The sequence below is a fragment of the Capsicum annuum genome, chromosome 12 (genome assembly GCF_002878395.1).
Source record: "Capsicum annuum cultivar UCD-10X-F1 chromosome 12, UCD10Xv1.1, whole genome shotgun sequence".
Taxonomy (NCBI): domain Eukaryota; kingdom Viridiplantae; phylum Streptophyta; class Magnoliopsida; order Solanales; family Solanaceae; genus Capsicum; species Capsicum annuum.
In genome coordinates, this window is record NC_061122.1 from 16000716 (window position 1) to 16019155 (window position 18440).

General features: G+C 34.5%; 3 protein-coding genes across 3 annotated transcripts; all 3 read right to left on the reverse strand.

The window, feature by feature from the left end:
- Positions 1 to 1543: 1543 nt before the first annotated feature.
- Positions 1544 to 3334, reverse strand: LOC124889305. Its single transcript, XM_047400771.1, has 2 exons — positions 2207 to 3334; positions 1544 to 2000 (listed from the first exon to the last, which is right to left on the reverse strand). The coding sequence occupies exons 1-2, from the start codon at positions 2462 to 2464 to the stop codon at positions 1854 to 1856; spliced, it is 405 nt and encodes a 134-aa protein (XP_047256727.1). The 5' UTR covers positions 2465 to 3334; the 3' UTR covers positions 1544 to 1853.
- Positions 3335 to 3901: 567 nt separating this feature from the next.
- LOC107849436 (probable disease resistance protein At4g27220) lies at positions 3902 to 6100 on the reverse strand. The gene is made up of 2 exons (XM_016694014.2): positions 5363 to 6100; positions 3902 to 4435 (listed from the first exon to the last, which is right to left on the reverse strand). Exons 1-2 carry the CDS (start codon positions 6098 to 6100, stop codon positions 3902 to 3904), a joined length of 1272 nt encoding a protein of 423 aa, XP_016549500.2.
- A 3195-nt stretch (positions 6101 to 9295) lies between these two features.
- LOC107850876 (SEC12-like protein 1) lies at positions 9296 to 17832 on the reverse strand. The gene is made up of 10 exons (XM_016695673.2): positions 17286 to 17832; positions 15970 to 16064; positions 14982 to 15111; positions 14803 to 14894; positions 13904 to 14000; positions 13740 to 13812; positions 13511 to 13631; positions 12155 to 12274; positions 9888 to 9958; positions 9296 to 9795 (listed from the first exon to the last, which is right to left on the reverse strand). Exons 1-10 carry the CDS (start codon positions 17451 to 17453, stop codon positions 9608 to 9610), a joined length of 1155 nt encoding a protein of 384 aa, XP_016551159.2. The 5' UTR covers positions 17454 to 17832; the 3' UTR covers positions 9296 to 9607.
- Between the last annotated feature and the right edge of the window lie 608 nt (positions 17833 to 18440).

Sequence of the window (18440 nt, forward strand, 5' to 3'; positions counted from 1 at the left end):
TATAAGGCCATAAGGTTCAAAACTGTAACATAACTGATAAAACATAACATCTGGAGGGGGTATGAAATACCCAAAACAACTTAAATAATTGTCTAAACATGCTAGTCCGAAAGCCTCTAAACTGTCTGAATAAGGAGTTGATGGGACATGTCCCCAACTAACTCCAACTACTGAAACTAATTAATTAATGAGATAATAAAGTAATGGTCATGTCCTCGAAGGATGAGGACTCACTGTTAACTCTGACCACTGAGACTGGAATGCTACTGATGCTCTGGAGCTCGTGCTTCTGAACCTATGGTATAAAACACCATAGCGTAAATGTGTCAGTATGTTTGAATGTACTGGTATACGTACAACCCGGTGGTAAATCAACTAGCTTCCAAGTTTTATTGAAAATTAGCGATTCCATTTCATCATTTACAGGCTCTTTTCAGAAAATAGCATCATGTGATGACAAAGCTTCTTTTAAAGTATGTAGATCATCTCCAACGTTAAAAACGTAAAAATTAGGACCAAAATCTTTTTCTACTCTAGCTCTTTTACTTCTTCTTAACTCAAAATTATTATTTTCATTATTATTTAAAGCAGAAGTAGAAGAACTAGGTAGTGTCAAAATATTTTCTTTATTCCTTTGACCCCACTATTTTTAGAATCAAAAGGAAATTTATTTTCATAAAAAATAGCATCACCTGATTCTATTATCATGCTATCTTCAAAATTAAAAAATCTATAGGCTGTAATATGTGAAGCATAACCAAGAAAAGCACAAGTAATAAATTTTTTACCCAACTTAGAGATTTTAGGATCCATTAACCTTAAATAGGCTAAGCAACCCTAAACTCTTAGATATCTCAAATTTGGCTTATGACCTTTCCACAATTCAAAAGGCGTTAATTTCGTCTTTTTATGAGGTACACGATTCAACACATAACAAAAAGATAAAAGAGTTGCACCCCAAAACTACTTAAAGATGCGCAAGACTTAATTAACATGACATTTGTTAATTCAACCAAAGTTCTATTCTTCCTTTCCGCTACGCTGTTAGATGCAGGAGAATAAGGAGGAGGAGTTTCATGAATTATACCCAATGATCTTACAAAAGAATTGAACTCAAGTGACTCATATTCACGGCCTCTATCACTTCTTATTCTTTTTATTTTTCTATTAAACTGATTTTCAACTTCATGGAGGAAAATTTTAAAATTCTCAAATGCATCATTTTTATTTTTCATTAAGTAAACATATGTAAACTTAGAAAATTCATCAATGAAAATGATAAAATATCTATTTCCTCCACGAGTTAAAATTTCACCAAGTTCACAAATATTACTGTGAACTAATTCTAATAAATCAGTTTTTCTTTCAACACAGAAGTGAGGCCTTTTTGTGATTTTAGCTTTACTACAAGCTTCACATTTTTCAAAATTCTTTTTGATCATTGGAATTAATTCTAAACTACTCATAATTTCCACATAACGTTCATTTATATGACACAAACGAGCATGTCAAAAATTAGTAGAAGAAAGCATGTAAACAGAAGTAGATACTTTATTCATTTCCACATTTAATTTGGACATACCATCACATGCATACCCTTTCCCCACAAAAACATTATTTTTCACAATTACATACTGGTCAGATTCAATAATCTATTTGAAGCCTGCCTTATTAAGAAGAAAACTCAATATTAAATTTTTTCTCATGGAATGAGTATATAATACATCTTTTAAGATGAATACTCTTCCAGAAGTAATTCTCAATTCGACATCCCCACTCCAAGTACTTGACTTATATGTGAATCTCCAAGCATGATGGTTTTGGGCTCCTCAAAATTTTTATAATTTTTTAAATCAGTCTTTGTCATAACAGACATGACAGTTTGCACCAAAGTCAGCCCACCATCCATCAACATTCTCCACCATGTTTATGTCTGTTATCATTGCCAGAAAAGGTTCTTCGTAACGTTTGCCAGAGGTGTAGGTCCACGTTTCCAATATCTGCAAGATAGAGGAGCAATATGCTTACTTTTGCCACAGACAAAGCAAGGTCCTTTTTCTTGTACATGTTGATTTTTTGCTTGGATATTTTCACCATAATTATTATTGGGATGTCTACCATTATTTTTCTTGAATACTCTCTTCTTAAGCTTCAAAGTAGTATTGTTGTCATTTTCAGCGGTGGCATTATATGAAAATAAATTTACCTTCAGTGTAATGTTGTTCTCTTCTGTTTGCATGAGTGCATCTTGACCTCTAGCAGCATATTTTTTCGCTCTCGCCTCCTCAGTATCATGCTTATTCTGCAAGGCTTTCCAAATTTTCTTTGCACTAGAGTAAGTTCTATCATAATAATCGTAAAAATTATCAGATAGACAATTAAGTAAAAAGTAATGATCCTTATAGGAGTCATTATTATATTTTTCTACTTTCTCTTGATGAGAAATGTATTCATTATCAGTCATGGAAGAGTCGTCTACTTTGTTTGGGTTCTTCTCCGTTAATTCTTCTCCGTTAACACATAAGAAACATGGATAAGACTTAAGTAGAAAAGCACTTTACCCTTCCACCTCTTGAAGTGGGTACCGTTGAACCGGAATGACTTGTTCAGATCTCCCAGCTTGACATCCGCGGAATTTTCAGTTGTTGCCATGTTGAATCTCCTTAAAATTGTTGGTGATAATTACAATAAAATTGCAAAAATATTACAACTGAATTACAACTGAAAATTACAAATGAATAAAGAAAAATTATATTTCTTCTTCTTTAGCTGAGGCGCGAATATTTTGCTCTCTTTTAGGAGATTCAAGCCCACTGAGGTAATTGTTTCTCCAGTCCAGCAGTTATACTCTTTGACTTGTCCCCTCCAGGATACAATAGCCTACACAATATAACTCAATACTCTGGACTCAAATTGAATTCAAAGCTCTACACAATAAACACCTCCCTTCAACTATTAAACTCTCGTAATATATCATATATAATGTTGGACTTATAAAATTTTCTCTTTCTTCTCTAGATATTAGCCGTGTACATCTCTACATATATATAGTAGAGAAAAGCAAATGATGAAATAGAATTATTGAAGACAAAATTTTATGGAGGAAAAGATGACACTTCATAGTGCTTTATCATTCTCTTTTTTTTATATTTAATGCAAAAGAAAGAAGCACTCCATAATGCCTTTATCAAAGGCTAATAATTAAAACAAGATAATAAAAAAATATATATATCCCATCAATACTCATGCCCTCCTAACTAAATTAGGGGAAAGAACACTGTATAGTTTTTAAAAAAAAAATAATAGCCCAAGTTTGGACATATGAACACTTGATATCCAGTCTACAACAGAGGGCGTATATCCTCTCAAGATTTTGCATATTAGAGCATAGATCGATTGGAAGTAGCTTCTTGATATTGTGACATCTTTCGATCCGTATCATTCTCAGGAAGGAAAAAGTACCAGCAAGAGGAATTGAAGAACTCAAACTTGTTTCGCGCTCATCAAAAATACCAATGAAACTAGGCAACTCAAGGAGATCAAGATGCTCGAGAGAATGAAATAAGACGGAATCCTGTTCCTCTTTTGCCTTCATAAGGTACTGAAGTTTGTTGCACCAACGAACTTTGAAGTACTTTAGATCTTTTGAATCGTAAAGACATGGCAAATAATCTGAAAGACAACTACTGAAGTTGTTGCAGCTCTCAATTTTTAAGTGTTGAATGTCTTGTGGAAGCAATAGTACTTCATCTTCTTTTCCAAGTCCATAACACTTGACTAACTTATCCGAAATTCTTCCATGATTGAATTGGATTTGTGTCATTTGTCCTAAGCCATCATAGTCACTTACTAGGATTCTGTAAAACCTGAGGCACCCCTCGTTTTCTTGAGCTCTAATGAATCAGTTGAAGTCATGAATATTAGAGAACCTGCCTTGAAATTCTACCAACTCATTTAGTACCTCTAGTTCCTCACCTTGCACGTCTATATGATGCGACAACACTAGGCGTTGCAGAGTGGAGAGTTGGGGCAATATCCCTATTGGTATTTTCTTGAGCCAGCGCATTGCATACATATTTAGGCATTTGAGGCTCAATGGAGTCTCAAGGGATTCAGGCAGAGTCTGTATCCCCGTGCCACTCAAGTCCAATTCCTGCAATGACATGAGGTTTTCCAGAGTTGGGATTGACCTTAGATTCCAACAGAATGCAACCAAGAGCGCGGTAAGATTCTCCAAGTCGGTTACAGAATCAGGCAACTTCTCGATGCAAGTGTGACTTAAATCAAGAACACGTAACGCCTGCATGTGCTCGAAGAAAGAATCTGGAATCTTCCATAAGTGATAATTCTTCTGCAACATCAAAGTTGTCAACCTAGGACAGTTAGCTGATGTTCCCGCTGGAATTTCAGCTATCTTGTTCCTCATTAGACATACCTGTTCGGAAAAAAGATGTATGAATATCAGAATCATACGTCCAATTTGGAGACCATAACGCTATTTGTAAATGTGCATTGTTTCTTTACTTCTAATTTAGCCGATCATTATACATGACAGCAGAGGAGAAGCCAGGATTTCAAGTAAGGGGGTTCCATATTCAAAGAAAACTAAGTCGAAGGGGGGTTCCACACCTACTATAACCACGTAAAAAATAATTTTAATCATGTATAAATAGTATATTTTTCCGTCGAAGGGGGTTCGGACCAACCCCTAAAGAGGGCTGGCTCCGCCTCAGCATGACAGTTCATACTTTATGAGGTGTCTTTGGCGGATTCAACTTTAAAGCTTAGCAAATTACTCTTAGTTTAGGCAAAACCTTGTAATAATAACAAATAACATACAATTATCATCTATATATATGTATGTTCAAGTATATAAAGTTCTAACAATTTATGTTCCTCGGACTCTTCAAAAATTTCAATAGGTAAGTGTCGGATCTTCCAAAAATACTGCATTTTTGGATAATCCGACAGGGGTGCAACAACATTTTGAAAAGTCCGAGCAACACAGTAATTAACAATACCTTGTCCAAATTTTCCAGCCATTCATCTTCTTATGGTGCATCCTTAAGTTGAACTCCAGCTTTTACCATAAACATAGGATTTTCATTAGTGATCCTCAATGCGATATCTCTAATCAAATTGTGCATTTTCACACATTGGTTACCTTCACTGTCTATGACACTTTCCAACAAACAAACACCTTCCAATCTGTTCAATATTCCATATCCCTCTTAAAATTTCGCCTCGCAAGTCTCTTTTTCATCGATTAGCCCCTCTTAAGACGAATCGACTTATCAATTGATCCTTTGGAATTTTCTCATCTTCTGGATACAAACAACAGTAAAAGAAACACTGTTGTAACCTTGTTCTCCCCTTTAAAAGACTCTTCATTAGCAATACTTTCCAACGCCTTGTTCCACTCATCGACACTATCCAATTCCAGTTCTCTTAGTCTTTTAGCTAATGTAATGATCCCCAGTGGAAGGCCACTAGTACATTTATTCACCATAGACTTAGCAACCCCTTCAACTTCTTGAGGAATTATAGTCTCATTTCCAAGTCTTTCTACAAACAAACTCCAAGATTCATCTTCTTCAAGTGTTTTCACTCCAAACTTCCTTTGACCTCCCATTTTTCGACATGTTTCGAGCAAACAACTTGTTACTATAAACTTTCCTCCTCCTACTTTTAGAGGATTTCCTAACATTTTCAAAGGTACATCCTCTAACACATCGTCTAGTACTAAAACAAAATCCTTTTTCTCTTTGAATGATTCATGCAGCGCGATCGCTCTCTTCTCTTCATCTCGTTCCTCTAAAAGATCCAATCCAAGGACTTTAGCAACATCACTTTGCAACCCCTTGATTCCACATTGTTGAGAAACATTGATCCAGAAAACTTGGGATTGAGTTTTTTGTTCAAGAAGATGATTGATGAGCTTTGCCAAGGTTGTTTTTCCAACCCCTTTAACTCCATATATACCAATGCTTCTAACTTTGTCTTTCTTTAAACACCTCCATATTCTTTCACATGTTCTCTTTGTTTCTTGGCCAAATAGCTTTGTTGGGAAAAATGACTCCCCTTCTTCATTTGCTTCCATTTTATTTTTCACAAAATCTACAACAGATTAATCAAGACACTAAGATTATTGAGTTGTCAACATGAAAGCGTAAGAACTCAGTGGGATTCCCAGCATCTCGTATAAAAAGAGTATGTCTGGCAGATTTTCCAGAAGGGTCTAAATAAGACAAAGGAACTGTGTTTGCATGCAACCGTATCTTGTATTTTTATAAGAGGTTGTTTTCATGACTTGACCCCGTGATCTCCTAGTCACATTGCAACATTGTGACAACCAAGCTATGAAGAACAAAAAGGACATTTTCAAAAACTACATAGAGTTCTAAGTTGTGACCAATGTAAAAAGATATTTATACAATCAAATCGATTTAGAGGTAGTTGCAGCTAGTTCTTTATGATAAACATTAATTTCTAATGTGGTAAGATTGATAACTAACACATTGTAGCAGGTTGAATTTCACTAATAGTATAAAAAATATCATATTGTCAATGCACATAACTTAATCATATGCATAATGTTGGCTAATAAATGTTTGTTTAAAGGGAAATGGTTTTTTCCTCTTGGTATGACGAAAAACATTTTTTGAAAAGTATTTTCCAAAAATATTTTCCTATAATCCAATGTATATATGGCTGAAGAATAAAAAATTCTTTTCCAAAATAGTAGTACTTTTTATCATACTAAACAGTTATTGGTGGATCCTCCACATCCACGAATTCTTTCTATAATAAATATTATTTTAAAGAGATTATAAAGCATTTCGTGCTTACCTAGGGTTCGGGAAAGCGCCGCACTTCAAAAGGAATCAAGTAGATGACCGGTCTATTTTAATGTAAGTACTGATAACTCTTTGCATAGCGATAGCTTTAGTGCATCGGAGTGCCCTTTTTACTGATAACTCTTTCCACAACTCGAACCTACTACCACATCATCTTTAGGCCAAATCCTCCTTTTTATATCACTAATATGCATAACCTAAGTTTTGAGAATCGAGTTGTCTTTGATAAAGAACGTTTTATTCCCTAAATGAGATTTGTGCGAAGCTAGTTATTTATAGAATCTCAAAGTAGATATCGAACATTATGTGAGAGAGAGAAAAAAAGCGTCTTGGCTATATAGCTTCACACACCATTAGCAATTTACCTATCAAGCCAAGGAAGGCAAACTGCAAAGAAATTAGCGGACTAATCACTAAATAGATACAAATTCTGACATCACCATAGAAAAGTTGGTTCTTTCGCTTTCTGTTGACGGAGCGACATACCACTCCCCCAAAAACAAAGCAAGAAACAGAAATAACAAAACGAAGAATGAAACTTTACGATAACAACACAACAAAGACAATTTTAGACTATCTACTTACAGAACATATAAGATATTCCAATCTAAGATAAAGTAAAGAAAGAGCATTATACCATTAAAAACTTTTGTTGTCTCTTTAATTCAAAATGTGAGTTCATCTTGAGGTGCCATCATGTTTTTGAAAATTAGCCAAACACACCATAAAGAAAAATTTACAAAATAAATAGAAGGAATTAGTATAAGCAAAGAACTCAAGATGAATGAAAATCTTTTTTCTATAAAAAAAAAAAAAAAAATTGAAAGCGAATGAGAATGAATTAATGAAAATCATGAAGCAAATGGCATTAATTATAAATAATGGTAACATGATTCATGAAGGTTTGTGATAAAATGCTTACCACTAAAATCAAGTAGAAAATATAATAAGTCAAATATGCTTAATAAAATTGTTCAATTGTTTAATTAGTTTGGTACATAACAAAATAATAGGTGATATATATATAAACATTTTTTCAACACAAAAAACTTTTGAACCTTAGAACATGCAGACCACTTGTGTTGTACAAATGGTATTCTTATTTATTTTATTCTATTTTTCTATACATACATATTAAACTTTGATACTACTCCAACAGGTGAATCTTCTAGGACCTTCTCTTTTTTATTCAACAAAAGTTCTTATTTTAGAGAGAGCTTTTTTTTCATGCGATGTTGGATACCTCAAATAAAAATTTAACTACAGAAGATGCAGCCTCATTCATTATACCACATACAATGATTGTTACAGAGAATTTTTTTTTGTTTACGTACATCTCATTATTAATGCCTAATCAATTTTTATCATCAAACTGAGCTGACACTCATAAAAACAAAAACTCAAGGAAAATAACAAGCAGATGAATGGATGTTGATAATATGAATATCTAATTAAGTAAATAATATCAATATTTGATCCACGTTTTAATGATCAATTATCCAACTCTCATCTAATGAATTGAATTGAATCATTACTTATTCTTTTAATCACTTTGCGATATCTAATAGGCTTGCGGTAAGTACAATCGTTAGAATTTGAATTCTAAATTTGCTAATATTGAACCTGAAAAAAAATCATCTCATCAGCCCCCCAAGGGGTGGTTGAGTTGGTTTGAGGGGGACTTCTCATAGCGGAGGTCGCAGGTTCGATCTACCCCTAATGTTTTCTCAATCGAGCTCGTCGCACGGGGTTTACCTAGCGCGGTTTACATCTCCTGTGTGATTTGCGAACTATTGCACAGTGAGGGGTTTACCCAATGCTCACCACAGAGTGCTCACCCGAAGGGCAGAAGCTATGGCAAAGGGTATAGCGGATGCGAATTTTCCTGGAGTTTCCAAAACAGAAAATCATCTCATCGGGTACAATTCAATACATAATATATATCATTGTAAAGTTTTTTTTTTAAAAAAAAGTTTTCTGGATGTACCCCCTCGGATCCTTTGTTTATCTTAGTTGCCAAAGAAAGTCAAGTCTTAAATCATTTTACGTGTTGAAATTTGGTCACTAAACTTTGTAATCCTCCCATAAAAGATCTCCAATCTCCATTATGGTAGAATAATTATAAGAGCATAGGGCTAAATTTTCCCTATTCATTACAATTTTGGCTCAAAATTACGCTTCATCATACTTTTGTTGTTTTCATTCTAGCTTCCAAATAAATATATCAAACTTGCAATGAAAAGTTACTTGATGTTGTATGATATGAGAAATCTATATATTGTCCATGCACAAAACTTCATTTTTTAAAAAAAAAAAAAAAAGAATACTCTAGTAACTTATTTCAAAGACACAAGAAAAATGAGAAAATGACATGCCTCATATACAAAGAGTGTAATAAGCATCCTGAAATCACCTATAGTATGGTGCATCAATGAAACTTGCAGAAATTGGGGAGGAATTTTTCAAGATACTGAGTTCAAAGCAGAACAATATAGTATGGTGCATCAATGAAACTTGCCACACTAAAACCACCTATAGTATGCTGCATCAATATTTTTCTTCTAGGATCGAATAAATCTTAAGAGAGATTTAACACCCAAAAGAGGCAAAATATTAGCCTCATATATTTAAGGTCCATTAATTAGAAGTATACATGCTAAAAGCTTAAAGAATGCCACCAATCTAGACTTATTTCACAATCTTTCTTCAGTTCTGCCATCTTGAAATCCGACGAAAAAGCTGTGGTGAGCTTACAAATCTACAGGTCCAAAGCTGCTCCATTGTTCATCAGATGTTGCATCTACATGAAGAGTCTCTATCTTTGGTCTTGTAGATGGATCAGGGAAGTTCCAGAAAGATTCAGAATTCTCAAAGAACACGTAAAATAGAACAGCTGATGCCAAAAATAATCCCAAGAGTAGTAGATAAATCTGCCACTCTGCAATTGAAGAGTGGGAAAAAAAAGGTCAATCTTGGAGTGAAATGCACGCGATTGTTTCCAGATGCACAGAAAAAGAAAACGAGACAGACCTTTCCAATCGGCTGGGACATTTAACTTAGTCACCATTGCTCCCCATTGAGATGAAGTGGTAAGAGCAACCCTGCCAAATGTAAGCAGACAGAAAAGGAGTTTTGATTCTCAAAGAATAATTGGTGAGAAAGACTATGATGACATTAGTTCTCAAGGTTTCAACTTTATTTTTTTATTAACCGTGGTGTCCGGACCAGCGGGCACCTCGACTAGTTCCACGGTATACCTGCCACCTCCCACCAGCAACAGATACCAGATAAATTTGTCCACCAAGGCTAGAACAGATGGGAAGAAATCACGTGGTGTTTGTCTCTATTAGGAATTGAACCTGAGAGGCTGAGACCTCATGGTGCTCAATCCAACTTCATTGAACCACTAAGTCACACCTTTGGGTGCTTCTCAAGGTTTCAGCCTTGAAGAGCACATAATAAGGCAACAACTAGTAAAGAGCAATTATCATTAGGAAATCATGTCATCAGGTATCACCGAGACTAGAACCTAAGCCTAAGAACAATAAAAAGAAGCTACACAAGTGTCAAATGTTGAGCCTCTCTTAACACTAAATTTTGGGCTATGATATAGCTTTGCTATAACTAATTTTATCAAATTGATGGAATGTCACACAGAAATCTAGACAAGGAGAATACTAAAACTAGCACCATCGACTTAAAGAGAGTCCAGAACCAAAATAGCCATCTTTTTAAAAAAAGAAGTACCAAAATATGTCATGTATTTAAAATGGTACATAAATAGGCTTAACTCACATTTTTTGTGAGTTATGCACTTTTTTTAAAACCGCACAATAATAAACGACGTTAACTTTTTGAAAAGTGCATAACTCACAAAGTGAGTTATTCATTTTGTGTTAACATGACTCACAAAAAAGTGAGTTATGTACCACAATCCTACAAAGTCGACAATTCTCATGTGAGTTATGTACCACAACCCTACAAAGTTGGCACAATAGTGAGTTATGTTTAACATGTAACTTACATGTTAAACATAAAACCTTTGCGGATCTTCACTTTTACCATCGATTGAGATTCAAAGAACCCTACCAAATCCACTATTTCAACTGGTCCCCCCTTGACCATCGATTGTGGTTCAAAATCCTACAAAGTCGACGATTCTCCACTGGTCCCTCTTTCTCTAACACAAATTGTTGATTATTAAAAAAATAAATAAAAAATTTGAAAAATACCTATTGAATCGATTAATAATCAACAATTTGTGTTGAAAAAAGAGGGACCAGTGTAGAATCGTCGACTTTGTAGGGTTTTGAAGCACAATAGATGGACAAGGGGAGGGGGAGGGACCAGTTGAAATCGTGGATTTGGTAGGATTCTTTGAATCACAATCGATTAATAATCAATAATTTGTGTTGGAAAAAGGTGGACAGTGGAGAATCGATGACTTTGAAGGGTTTTGAAGCACAATCGAGAGTCCACAATCGATGGACAAGAGGGGAACCAGTTGAAATCGTGGATTTAGTAGGATTTTTTGAATCTCCATCGATGGTAAAGGTGAAGATCCGGAAAAGTTGTATGTTTAAGATATAACTCACAAAAAAAGTGAGTTATGTACATAACTCACTTTTTTTGTGAGTTACGTTAAAACAAAATGAATAACTCACTTAAAAAGTGAGTTATGCACTTTTCAAAAAAGTTAACCTGTTTAAAAAAAGTGCATAACTCACAAAAAATGTGAGTTGAGTCTATTTATGTATCATTTTAAATACATGGCATATTTTGGTACTTCTTTAAAGAAGATGGTCTGTTTTGGTTTCGGACTCACTTAAAGACTATAAGGGCAGAGAGACAGGTCGAAACTAAACCAACAGAATAACATATAGGTGCAGCAGACCAACTCCAAAAGGGTAAAGCACATAAGTCTTCTTCAACAATAAGCCGCTGCATAACTGAAGCAGTTAATTTTTGTCTACTTCAATAATAAGTTGTTGTGACTGGTGCATTTATGCACCAAACAAAGAAACACATATACCAAAGATATTCATGAAAGGTTCTTGGCACCACTAAAGTCGCATGTAGGACGTACAAGACCATCATAAAAACTTTCCATTTCACCCTTCAGTCACAAGTTACATCTACTACAATTTCTTCTTATATCTCCATATATATCTTGTGGGGAGGGAAAAAAAAAAAAAAAAGAAACATGGCTTCTAAGAGAAAAGGCACAAGCTTCAGAATAGAGGAACAATGACAGAGACTCGTAATCCATAGAAAATGAAAGCTAGAATTGCACATACCTTTCGCTAGGACAAAACTCCAAAGAAGTAATATTAGTACCCAGGTGCAGTCTCTTGTGTAAAGAGGAGATCTCCATCTTTTTCACTTCAATAACATAGACATCGCCATCTTTGCTTCCCCTGCAGTTAAATGACAAGCAGAGATTCAGATCAATAAATTAGAAAACTAAATGTTGCAGCAGATAGGGATGGAAATGGGGTAGTGCAGGTTACAGCCTATGCGGGATGGAGCAATTTACAGCTTATGCAGATGCGGGGCTGGTTGGAACAGATCTTTTTAAAATCTAACAGGGGTGGGGCAGGGTTGTGGGCTGAGATAAGACACAACTAGGTGTAAATTCTGAAGTTAAAGTTCTGGGGAAAGACATAAGCAAGATATAAATTCTGCATATCATAAATCTTTAGGAATATTTAAAAAATATTCTTATTTTGTGAAATTTTGATTTGGAAGCATCATTCCTGATTGTTAAATTTTGATATTCTTCAGTTCTGTTTTTTTCTCTGATTTGTTGGGTTCAGAAATGAGCATAAAAATGTACACGTTAAGTCAAATCAATTAAAAAAATGGAAAAACATTGAATAACCATCTGCTTTCCTTTTATAGTTTAGATACTGAAATTTAAATTTTCTCAGGGATTTAAAAATTGAACACGCTATTTGAAAGAGAATCTATTCTTAACTGATTGGTATAGCAAAGCTTTCATCATCTACTTCATTTCTATCAGCTTTTAGTTACCTATATTCTAACTCTTATCTTTTTGTCCTGTAGTTACAGTATAAAAAAGGGGAAAATGAATCTCATTTGAGAGGCTAAATAATATAATTATCTATTTTATGACACTAATTTTGTATTACCTAAATTTTAAAAAAAAAAAGGAAAAAAGTCCTTTTTCGAAAAAAGAACTCTTGAGTGGATGGGGCAGGTTGAAAACAATCAAAAAGGCTATGCAGGGCAGGTCGGTTGAAAATTTGGTGGGTCAAAACTTCAATCATGAGAAAAGTTCAAAACAAGATTAGGGTGTTTAGCAAGATGAGCACTTCAAATTAATTTGATGAAATCTTATACTAACTCCAACTAGACGGAATAGGAATCAAAATGCTACTCTGGTTTTACGTTCCCTTCATGCCTCATTTCGCCCTATCTCATCAAGAAATTTTAAATGTATCAACGCAATGATTCATTCAACAACCATGTAAAAACAATACTTTAACCAAAATTCACAATTGCAAAATAGATATCAAATTCCAACCTTTACCTTCAACAGTGCATATCTAAGGAAGGTATAGGACAGAAAAAATGTTGATGATAATCGAAGGTCAACATGACTGGGAGACACAAAAGGATAAAGATCTTACAATGCAAGATATTTCCCATCCAAACTAATTGACATAATGGAAGCTGGCTTTTTTATCAGGCTTTTATGTCCAATTTTCTTCCATGTAGTGATGTCCCAAACTGCAATCAATGACTTATTGCCTGTTTCATTGACACAAGTTTGTATAGTTACATAATGATTTCAACAAGAAAAGTTCAAACAATCTCAATTTATTTAACTTCATTAACTAAAGCCAGACTTTAGCATACCTTTCTGAACAGTAGTGAACAAAAATGGTTTTGTCCCATCTTTAGAAAACCTGCAGAGCTCAATGTTCTCATCCTGCAATGTGGAAGCAGGATATTGTAAAAGCAACACAAAAATGGATAACCAAGTGTCTGACAGGTAAAACGTCATGTTATTCAGAACTTACTGAATTTCGTGACAAAGTTACTGGAACGCCGTCGCTTGTGTTCCAAATTCTGGCGGCACCATCTGTGGATGTGGAAGCTAAGTACTCTGAATCTAAGCTGAAGATACATAGAAGTATGGGAAAACATTAAAATCTTGGTCCAAACATCATAGGAACAATAATTCTGAAGATTCCATAAATACATGGATTAAGTATCATTTCTGCTACTGCAATAAGAGGTTCAGTAAACTAAAGACTTAAATCTTTCGAGACTTGTTTTCTAGGAAGATTTAATAATCATATTCAAAAATCAGATTCATACTTCAAAATTCAAAGAGTATACAATGAATGCAAATCCATGTTGAGATATCAACATGTTTATTTCTAATATGACATTTCTCACTTCTTAAATATAACCAAAAGGATTTAGTATCTAAATTCATTACTGTGCTTTACATCCCTGCTATTCAGCTCATACAACTCCTGCAAACTTGGTCACCATTCATCTCCTTTTTCACTTTTAATTCCACATGAGAACAAACTACTTCTAACACTCGTAATGGAACATGCAGAACAACAGCAACTTCTTGAAAATCTGGTGTGATGCATTACCGTCCGAACCAAAAAGCTCAAATCCATATGGGACAATAATTGGATGGAAAAGCACTATTCTGATCTTTAAAGTGAAAAATCAACATCATATTAGTTAAAAGACACAAGACTAAGATCCTTCACTTCATTTTTCCATAAATTTGTTTCCATAGAATATAATTGACATTTTCAGCACTGGGGTCTGAGAAAAGTAGAAGAACGAGATGGATGAAGATTATAGGTCCCAAGAAATCATATCAGGCAAATTCTCACATATCATAAATAACTGAGATTCTGCACAACTATAATCCGAGTAAAGCTAACTATACCTGAAATCCATGTCTCTGAATGACTTGTGCGCTTTAGGTTCATCCACAATAATTCGCATCGTTGGCCACTCAAAAAGTCTGAAATGTCCATCCTTCAAGATTCAAAGGAATAAAAAATCAGAACAAGGTAATATCCTCATGAAATATAAGAGAAATAATCTTTCAATAAAATTGCTCACAATTCCGCCTGTGGCTAATTTGGAGCCATCAACACTAAAGGCCACACATTTTTGTGGACCAATATCTTGGAGAGGAAACTCCTTGCGCACAAATTTTATATTACCTTCATGACCATATAACTCAAACGACCTGCATGAAACAGCAAACAATATAACCTTTTCCCAGGCTAAGAAATAAATAGAAAGCATGACAATAATCATATCAAAAAATCATACTAGACATCTATATGTTCCTTTGTTGGGTGACAAACCTAATCAGTAATGTGAAAGATAACTACCGGCCAAAACAAGACCTGAATAACTTTGTTTCTAAAGGGGGTCAAGCACAACAGAAAGCTGTATAACACATTTCCCCACTGGAACATAGTACTGCCTTGAATTTATTGATGAAAATATATACATAATGGATTTTTTTTCTTTCATCAACAGATGAAGAATTGTGAATGCAACAGAGTATCACAGTAAAGGATCGTCCAATCATTTCCCTCGCATCGCTAGCAATCAGGTCCCATAATATTTTCATCAATTTTGACTAATGATGCTAAATTATTAATTTTCCCTATTATGAATGAAACCAAAGGTCCGCAATATTAATTAAGAAAACGAACTCACAAGGTCTCTACATGGAAACATGTCATAGTAATATGCTTATGGATGGAAAGTACTCGTGCAGTTTATATACTGTGTAATGATACCATTACCAATCATTTATTTCATGAATAACAAGAAAGTAGGGGCATTTATTAGCTTCATTCCATAGACAAGCAAAGCCAAAAGCAACAATTTGAAATCTTAACGCATTAAAACTCATGCATTTCTTGCTTAAGAAACTACCAATTGCCAAAATAATCTTCTTCTTTTTTTCACACCAAAAGCAAAGAAACTACCAACTCCCAAAAGAATCAAGCTTTTTCCAAAACAAAAAGCAGTAAATAAATCAACTTCCAGAAGAACTAAAAGAAAAGGGAAACAGGGTTTTAATAATTACTTGCAACCAGTGGTAGTGGAGCACACAAAGTCATCACCACTTGGATGTACCGCAATGCACACTGGATCACCACCTTCCTCTAACGCATGCGTCGCCTAATAACCAATACCCACAAAAACAAAGCTCAGATTTCAACAAAATCATCAAAAATCACAGGAAAAATAGTCATATTAGCTTAAAAATGTGAAATAGACCTAACTCAACCCCACAAGGTAGCTCATGAGGGGAGCATTCCCCAACCCACTCTTAACACCCCATTCATGCCCAGGCCCAACTGAAGCATGGATCGGGAGCCCAAACGAGATGGACCTGACTCTGATACCACATAAAAAATATGACACATGGGTCTAATTCAACCCTAAAAGCTAGCTCGTGAGGGAAGGATTCCCCAACCCACTCTAACACCCCTCTTATCACCAAGGCCCAACTGGAGCATAAACCAGAAGCCCAAATGGGACAGAGCGATACCATTTAGTAGATATAACACCTAGACCTAACTTAACCCCAAATACTAGCTCACAAGGGAGACTGCCCAAGTACATAAAAGCAGACCACCAATTCATTCTCCAACCAATGTGAGACACTAACCTACTCTAACAATTAGTGGAAAGATTCGCAATAAAAGCCCCTAAAAACATTCACTTGCAACAACCCACTATGAAAACAACTTACTCCCCCCATTCCAATTTGTTCGACCTACTTCCTGTTTTAGTCTGTTTCAAAAAGAATGTCTTTTTCCTTTTTCCTAGCAACTATTTAATTTCAACTTTCCATCTTACATATGTACATCCATAAAATTAAAGGACATTTTCATACATTTAACATATTTTTAATTTAAAACCACAAACTTCAAAGTATTCTACACTTTCTTTTAACTCCGAGCCAAGTAAAAACAAGGCAATCAATTTGAAACAGAGTAAGTAGTTAAATTTTCACGGAAAAGGTTTTGGATTGAACCCCACAACCCTAACCGACTCCATTCCTATTCCCACCACCCCACACCCTCTATCCTCCTCCTTCAATTCCTATAAATATACTCCCGTCCTCCATTTCAATTTATTTGACCTACTCTCCCTTTTAGTTTATTTAAAAAAACAATCACCTTTCCCTTTTTTAAGCAACTCTTACATTTCAACTTCACACGTAACATAACTTGAGTTTATTATAATATTTGACATAACTTGAGTTTAAATAGTTCTTTACTTTTTAAATTCCGCATAAAATTAAAATAGACCAAACAAAGTAAAACAACGAGCACTTCTTTCTTACTTACGTACCGAACTCAAGCAAATAAGTTTATTTCTAAAAAAGGATACCTTGGGGGAAGGAGAAAGAGTAGTAGTATCACGATGAAAGGAGAAAATCTCGAGTAAAGAGGAAGTTCCGGTGGATTTTCCAATCACCACAAGATGCGCGTTTTCTGGCCGTTTGATCCATGATGCACACATCACTTTCCCTTCCGCAGAAACATCACCGCCGTCCATTTCACCCTCAACAAAACCCCAAAAACCCTCTTTCCTTCTGTGTGTAATATATGGGTGTACTACTGTGTGTATTTATTATTATACTATATCAAGTTTTCAAGGTAAACAAGAATGGCGGAAAATAAGAAGGAAATTATTGATATTTGTTTTGTTAGTTATTGTATTGTATGGGTAGTTGAGTTTTTTGAGTTTCAGAGAAATTGGGATTTATGGAGATTTTTTATTTATTTTCATTTTTGGATTATTTTTTGTTTCTGGTCCTAAAGGGGGGACAAATAGCTATTTTGGTCCTTGTGTTAGTCTATAATATCATTTTTAGTCCTTTGTGATATTTGATGTAGCATGTTTAACCTTCACTTAAATAAAATGAGTTACTTTGATCCAATTACTATTAAATAAGGAATAAAACATAAAATGTGTTAGTTTCAAGAGGGTTAATCTAGATATAGCATATGCCAATTTCAGATAAACAACAATACAACATATTCATTGAAACCCCACAAAATGGGATTAAAAAGATAAAGTATACTTCAGACTTACCTATTCTAGGCAATTCGAGAAGACAATAGATATATAGTGACGGAGGTAGAAGAACTAATAGAGAGCAACAAAAACAACATAAAGTAAAGAAAGTATAAAATATTATAATAAAATAATACAATAGTCACAAAAGAAAAAACAACATACGGTAACAGAAATCAAATAACAGAATACTACAAAAGAAGATTCAAAACTTATATGCTAAAAAAGAAGATTTTTTAGTAAAGTAATTTTACAAGTTGTATATCCGAATTTCCTTCTCTAACATATCCTTTTTCTTTCAACTTTTGTTACCAACTGGGTCAGAATTACTCATTTTATCTAATTAAAGTTCAAATGCTATATTACATTGAATATCACAAGGACTAAAAAGCGAATCATGCCATAAGTCGAGGACCAAAATTGTTATTTTTCGTGTGAAAATGCAAAGGATGTGGTGGGTCCCTT